Here is a 7,877-nt window from a genome sequence, read left to right as displayed (position 1 = left end):
GGGATAGGTGGGAGGAAGGACAGCTTAGGGTGGCTGGGACGAGCTGGGCTGGTTTTGGGATGCGGTAGTGGGAGGAGAGATTTTGAAGTGTGTGAAGTCCACGTTGATACCATTGGGCTGCAGGCTTCCTGAGCAGAATACGAGTTGCTGTTCCTGCAACCTTCAGGTAGCATCATTGTGGTACTGCAGGAGGTCCAGGATGGACATATCGCCTGAGGAATGGGAGGGGGGAGTTGAAATGGTTTGCAACTGGGAGGTGCAGTTGTTTAGTGCGAACCCAGTGTAGGTGTTCTGCAAAGCGGTCCCCAAGCCTCTGCTTGGTTTCCCCAATGTAGAAGAGGCCACAATGGGAACACTCGATGCAGTATACCACATTAGCAGATGAACATCTGCTTGATGTGGAAAGTCATCTTGGGGCCTGGAATGGGGGGGTGAGGTGTAGCACTTCCTGCGGTTGCAAGGAAAAGTGCCGGGTGTGGAGGGGGCAAGGGAGTCACGGAGAGAGTGGTCCTTCCAGAAAGCAGATAAGGGTGGGGAGGGAAAGATGTCTTTGGTAGCGGGGTCGGATTGCAGATGGCAGAAGTGTTGGAAGATGATGCATTGGATCCGGAAGTTGGTGGGGTGGTACGTGAGGATGAGGGGGATTCTGTTTTGGTTGTTATCGTGGGGAAGAGGGTGTGAGTGAGGAGTTGCGGGAAATGTGGGAGACACGGTCGAGGGTGTTCTCAACCGCTTGTAGGGGGGTGGGGTGAAGTTGCAGTCCTTGAAAAACAAGGACATCTGAGATGTATGGGAGTGGAATGCCTCATCGTGGGAGCAGATGTGGCGGAGACGAAGGAATTGGGAATGGCATTTTTGCAGGAAGGTGGGTGGGAGGTGTATTCTAGGTAGCTGTGGGAGTCAGTGGGCTTGAAATGGATATCAGTTTCTAGGTGGTTGCCAGAGATGGAGACAAAGGTCCATGCTACTTTGTGTTAGAAGATGTTGCATTCCTTTGTGAAGAATGTCAGAGCATATGTGATGTATTCCATCATACTCCTAAAACAGGCACTGCTCGTGGGGTGGTGGAGCAAGCTTAGAACTTTGTTATCTCAGAGTGGTTCCCTGAGCTATTCTCCTTTGTCATTTGCGCTGCGACAGCCTAGGTGTTCTTAGTCTTGATTCTGCTTGCCCTCTGACATCTATACAGCCCTGTCCTATCCCTCTTCTCCCTTAATTTAAACTCTCCTACTGCTAATCAGACACCACTTCATGCTTGTCATCTTGTGGCCTCTCTACCACTAATATCTTAATCATAAACAATGTCATATTTGATTAGTCCCTAGGATCTCATCCCTCTGATCCTTTAATTCCATCCTAAACCATTCCTTCTGTACTGGGGCAGTGGGGGAAGAAGAAAATGCTAGGAGCTTGCCAGCTGTCAAGTGGCTCACTTTTCACCTTCAGTTTCTACCCATACTCCAGCAACCTACCTGGTTTCACACAGCCACCTTCAATGTCCTTATGCCCACCCCCAGAAATGGTTAGTTTTTCATTCTCTTTGGGTAGATCTTCAATTCAGATACAAGGATTGCAGACTTGGTCACTGTGATCATCCAATCAATACACAGTTTTCACTTCCTTTGTTACCTTTAATCCCTTTAGGAAAAAAAATCTCAAACTCCTTGAAATAAAATGACAGATCAGTTTTTAAGTTTGTTTAATATCAGAAGACCAGAAAAACAATGTTGCTCACTTCTAAGCACTACCAGATATGATAATAGAAGTACATGTAGACAATTTAGATATTTTATCACATTAAACACCAGACAAATGACAAGGAAGACTAGTACACAGTGTGTCAGTACATAAATAACTAAGTAACAAAACAAAAGTGAAGTCTGCATTGTCCACCAAATCAAGGGAAAAGAAAGGCTCATACGTTCAGTAGATGTCCGATAAGAAATAATGCAGTCTTTTTGTGAATAACCAATACAATGCTTTTTAATATTAAAATAGCTTTGTTGCATTACAGAGTTTTTTTTTTAAAAACACTAGTCACCCATTGTTTAGGATGTTTGACACTGCACACCGCCTCTAGGCCTTTGATCTTCCTCATACACTTCCCCACTATAACCTCTGTGTTGCTCTTCTGAGACACATTCTGTTAACTCCACAGGTTCCATGTCGTCAGTGATCATTAACTCTTGACGTGGTGGAAGCAAATCCTCCAATATTGCCAAGTCTTGTGGTGGAATCCAGCCATATGGTGGGAACTTCACCTACAGGTGAGGGAATAATAAGTAATGACAAAAACAAATTCCAAATCTTTCCTTCAGTTACCACTGCATTCAGTGATTATACTTACCGAGAACTGAATGATCAGCAGTCCTTTCTCAAATGGATCTCTGTAAATAGGCATACCTTCATTACGAACACATTTAAGGCTTCCAACTTTTATAACTTCACCTAGAAAGAAAATTTAAAATAAAATGAAAACTAAAACATTAGACCACTTGGCCTAATAAACTTTACTGATCCTCTAAAATGGCAGAAGAGGGCACTTAGAGCAGATGAAAAAGGCCGTAGGAACATAAGGAACAAGTGTAGGCCATTCAGCACCATTCTGCTCCACATTAAGCAAGATTATGACTGATCAAACATTCCTCACATCCACTTCCCTGCCTTTCCCCATAACCCTCAATTCACCTATTGATAAAAGAACTGTATCTGTCTTAAATGTACACAAGGACTCTGACCCCACAGCTCTGTGGCAAGAAGTTCCAAAGATAACTCTCAACGAAGACCCTATGAATTGAACTGACAGCCCTTTATTCTGAGAGTCCTAGACTCCCATAAGGGGAAACATCCATTCACCATCCAATGAGTAGACTCCCAACCTGTTTAGCCTTGGTTATAGACAATCCCCATGTCCTAATGACCCTTCGCTGAACTGCCTCCAATGAAATAAAACCTTTCATCAAATAGAGATAAACTCTGCTCACAGTACTCCAGATCTGGTGTCTCAAGCAACCAAGAGCCAACATTCCATTAGCTTTCCTGGTTACCTGCTGCACTTGTGTGCTAGCTTTGTGTTTTATGCTCAGTATTCCCAGTCCCTTTATGTGGCAGCATTCTTCAGTTCTTTTTCCTCTATTTAAATAATATTGTTCGTATGTTCTCCCTTCCAAAGTGAACTTCACATTTTGTCCACAAATCCTATTTGCCAATTTTTTGTCCACTTCATTTTTCAATATCTCTCTAAACTGTTTGCATCCATCTTGCAACTTGCCATTCCACCTAGGTGTTGTCTGCACGTTTCACTACAAGATAAAATGCAAGATAAAGAGGCTCTGCCCAGACTGTATGCAAATAAACAGAGGAATGAATGAGTAATGAGGCATTTTAAAAAGAACAAATAACAAAGTGAATGCTTTGAAGGATGAGATTTCAGGGAATGAAACAGTAGCTTGAAATAAAAGACAACATTTGTTTCTTAAGGCAGATTAAATAAAGGCAGGCCTAAGACAAAAACTCTTTAAAAGTACATTTACACAAGTCATTAGTTACAATGATCTGAGGGAGTAGACAACCATGCAATGATGTAGCAGAAACAGTCAATAATTACTTATGATGTTTCAAAAAAAGCAAATTTTAGGATATTAGAACCAGCAGCAGGATCTAAATTGCAGAGCTCATTGCTCAGAAATGACAAAGAATTTGAATTGTGTGTCAATCTGGACCTAGGAACCAAGTAACAAGAATTGCCCATTCCATTCCTTGCAATTTGTCATTCCAAAAAGTACTGGTTAATCTGCATGTTAGCCTTGGTTCTTCAATTACCTAACAAAAAGCCTTCTCTAGATCCCTCTAGTTGGAAGGAGACAGACTACAACGTCAAATGTAGCCAAGGTAACACTGGTATCTGTAAAGGCAAAAGGGATAAGCCAGTGTTGTGTTAGTTACTCTTTGTTCAGATTTTGGTAGAGGAGAATTACTGTATAAACACTGTCTCAGCCTGGGATCAAGTGAATTCCTTGACGAGTTTAGAGAGTATCTGAGTACACTTAAGAGAAATCAGGAGAGCTAAAAGGGGACACAAGATGACTTTGGCAGATAAAGGTAAAGGAGAATCCAAAGAGCTTCTACAAATACATGAAGGGCAATAGATCATAGAATCCCTACAGTGGGAGGAACAGGCCCAACAAGTCCACACCGATCCTCAGAGCATCCCACCCACACATCCCTGAATACTATGGGCAATTTAGCATGGCCAATCCACCTAGCCTGCACATCTTTGGACTGTGGGAGGAAACAGGAACACCCAGAGAAAACCGACGCAGACACGGGGAGAACGTGCAAACCCCACACAGACAGTGGAGTACCCGTGTGTGGAATTGAACCCAGATCCCTGGCGCTGTGAGGCAGCAGTGCTAACCACTGAGCCACCGTGCCGCCCTCAGTGTGTGGGTGAGGGGGTCCATGTGGGGGGAGAAAGCTCCAATGGACAAGCTCATTGTTGGGGGAGGGGAATGCCAGGCTGAGTGGTCTCATGATGCCGTTCAGTGGCCAGGGAGTCCTGCACTCTGCTCGCTGTAGACAGGCCCTGATACCAGGAGGGGGATGCGAGTGTTTCCCTTGGATACATTTTTACCTTCCTGGGATACAAAGTAACTGCGAGAGAACTCTCCCTGGGGTTGTTGTTCCCTGATTTGGAGATCTCTCCCTTCTCTTTTCTTGGTGTTCAAACCCACCTCTGTTTCAAAAAACCGAAAACCAATCTTTTCTTTGTGACTATTGCTTTCCAACCACCACCCCCCCGCACCCCCACAGCTTTTATTTGTGAAGAGCCTGTTTCATGGCTCTCCGTCCGCTGGCTCGGAGTCCTCCCCACCACCCCCACCCCACCTGTCTCCTGTCCCACTGCCCCCTCCACTTCCCCAGGATGGCTTCTGTCAGAAATGGCCTCCAACGGAGTGACAGGTACATTCTGGCCGGCGATGTCGGCTCCACATCCGTCAGGTGCCACGTGTATGACCCCGCCGCCAAGATCAAAGGGTAGAGCAGCAGACCGATAAAAACGTTGTATCCCAAGCCTAGTTGGGTGGAGGTGAATCCAGACGAGATGTTCGAACAATTTGTTGCTGCTGTTAAGGAGGCGGTTGAAGATTCTGGATTGCACATGAAGCAGATGGTCACTCTTGGCATTTCAACACAGAGCAACATTTGTCATTTGGGACAAGACAACAGAAAGACCCTTTCATAACTTTAGCTGTTGGCAAGACCTACGAATGGTTGATCTTGTCAGGTTGTGGAACAAGTCATTATTACTTTGACTGGTTCATAAATCCAGTGGATTACTCCATTTTCTGAGCAGGAAGAAGCACTTCTTAGCCGAGTGTGATCATTTCTCAATCCAGCATGTATCGGTTCATTTAGCCTGGGTTCTCCAAAATATAAAGCAGGTTCAAGATGCTGTCGCTGAAGACAATTGCTCTTTTGGTACTATTGATACATGGTTGCTATACAAACTGACAAAAAGTAACTTTGATTCAGAGACAGTGGGAACTGCCGATGCTGGAGAATCTGAGATAACAAGGTGTAGAGCTGGATGAACACAGCAGGCCAAGCAGCATCAGAGCAGCAGGAAAGCTGACGTTTCGGGTCTGGGCCCATTTCTGAAGAAGGGTCCAGACCCAAAATGTCAGCTTTCCTGCTGTGTTCATCCAGCTCTACACCTTGTTATCTCAAAAGGTAACTTTGGCCTTGAAGGCAAAATGTCAAGTAACCTTAATCTAAAGGGCACTGAAGCAGCAAATTCAAAGTAGTGATTTGTTCAAATCTGTTTGAAATAAAAGTTAACTAGGGAGAGAATATGGCCTCTTAAAGATCAAGAAGGTGATCTATATGCAGAGCCACAAGAGATGGATGAGATTCTAAATGATTATTTCTCTGTTTTTATGTTGAGAAATGTATGGATGCTAGGAAATTTGGGGAAAGTGATGTCTTGAAGAATATCCACATTACAGAAGAGGTGGCGCTGGAAGACGTAGAATGCATTATGGTAGATAAATCCCCAGGACCTGATGACTATATCCCAGGACTTTGTGGAAGGTTAGGGAGGAAGTTGCAGGGCCCTAGCAGAGATATTTGTATTATCAACAGCCACAGGTGAAGTGCCCAAAGACTGAAGGGAGGCTAATGTGCCACTATTTAAGAAAGGTTGCAGCAAAATGCCTGGGAACTACAAATCAGTGAGCCTAAAATCCATGGTGGTTAAGTTATTAGAGAGGGTTGAGATAGGATCTACGGGCATTTGGAGAAGCAAGGACTAATTTGGGATAGTCAGCATGGATTTGTGCATGGGAACCTGTCTCATGAATTTGATTGAGTTTTTTTAAGGGGTGACCAAGGAAGTGAATGAGGGCAGTGAGGCAGACATGGTCTACATGGACTTTATCAAGGCTTTTACCAAGGTACCACATGGTAGGTTGCTCAGCAAGGTTAAATCTCTCAGGATCCATGGAGAGCTAACCAATTAGATACAAAATTGACCTGACATTATAAGACAGAGGGTCATGGTACAGTGTTGTTTTTCAGACTGGAGTCTTGTGACCAGCAGTGAGCCACAGGGATCAGTGCTGGGTTCACTGTAGTTCATTATTTATGTAAGTGATTTGGATGAGCATTTAGTAGGTATGGTTAGTAAGTTTGCTGAAGACACCAACATGGGTAGTATAGTGGACAGTGAAGGTGGTTATCTGGGAATGCAATGAGATCTTGATCAACTGGGCCAATGGCCTGAGGAATGGCAGATGCAGTTTAATTTACAGAAATGCAAGGTGTCAAATATGGCAAACCTGGGCAGGTCTTACACAGTCAATGGTTGGGCCTTGTCAAATGTTAGAGCAAAAAGATTAGGGGTACAGGTTCATAGCCCTTCACAAATGGAGTCATAGGTAAACAGGGCAGTGAAGGCAGCTTTCAGCATGCTAGCTTTCATTGGCCACAGCATGGAGTATAGAGTTGGGATGTCTTGTTCAAGCTGAGGTCACAGTACTGCGTGCAGTTCTGTTTGCCTGACTATAGAAAGAGTATTATTAAAAAGAGTGCAGAAAAGATTTACTAGGATGCTACCTGGACTAGTAGATTTGACTTAAAGGAGAGGTTGGATAGGCTGGAACGTTTTTCCCTGGAGCGTAGGAGACTAAGGGGTGACCTTACAGAAGTACGTAAAATCATGAGGGTCATAGATAAGATAGCCGACAGCTATTCCCTAGCGTAGGGGAATTTAAAACCAGTGGGCATAGGTTTTTTTTTGGTGGGGTGGGGGGGGTGTTGCTTGTGTGTGTGTGTGTGTGCGCGCGCAAGAGTTACAAAAGGGTCCAGAGGGGAAGTCTTTTTCCAGAGGGTGCTGAGTGTGTGGAACAGGCTGCCAGAGGTAGTGGTGGAAGCAAGTACAATTTTGTCATTTAAGAAACATTTAGACAAGTCCATAGATGGGAAAGGTATGGAGGGATACGATTCAAACGCAGGTAAATAAGACTAATTCCGACGAAGAGTCACCAGACCTGAGATGTGAACTTTCTCTTCACAGATGCTGCTAGACTGCTGAACTTTACCAGCAACTTCTGTTTTCACAGGGTGAGAGTGACTGCCCTTAATATCAGTCATTTGACTGATTATACCATCAAGAAACTCAGCAAAACTGGAATCAATGGAAATCAAAGGAAAAATTCTTGCAGGTGGAGTCATATCAAAAAGTTGGTTGTGGTGTTGGTCAGTCATCTCAGCTCCAGGACAAAAACAAAGTTGCTGGAAAAGCTCAGCAGGTCTGGCAGCATCTGTGAAGGAAAAAACAGTTAATGTTTTGGGTCCGGTGACCCTTCCTCAGAACC

The 7,877-nt window shown here is 44.2% G+C and overlaps 1 protein-coding gene across 1 annotated transcript in view; it reads right to left on the bottom strand.

Annotated features, from left to right (window-relative positions):
* Positions 1–1,688: 1,688 nt before the first annotated feature.
* LOC109913918 (dnaJ homolog subfamily A member 4-like) overlaps positions 1,689–7,877 on the bottom strand; it is a gene marked incomplete at its 5' end in the record, with an annotated part of 17,489 nt that continues 11,300 nt past the window's right edge. The window contains 2 exons of the mRNA XM_048593109.1: positions 1,689–2,261; positions 2,348–2,448. Coding sequence (XP_048449066.1) covers positions 2,049–2,261; positions 2,348–2,448 — 314 coding nt within the window. The remainder of the gene's footprint in view (positions 2,262–2,347; positions 2,449–7,877) is intronic.

Source organism: Rhincodon typus, unplaced genomic scaffold (genome assembly GCF_021869965.1).
Source record: "Rhincodon typus isolate 14 unplaced genomic scaffold, sRhiTyp1.1 hic_rhity00002335, whole genome shotgun sequence".
Taxonomy (NCBI): Eukaryota; Metazoa; Chordata; class Chondrichthyes; order Orectolobiformes; family Rhincodontidae; genus Rhincodon; species Rhincodon typus.
The sequence above is the reverse complement of the archived record's forward strand: the minus strand, read 5'-3'. Positions and strand labels throughout refer to the sequence as shown.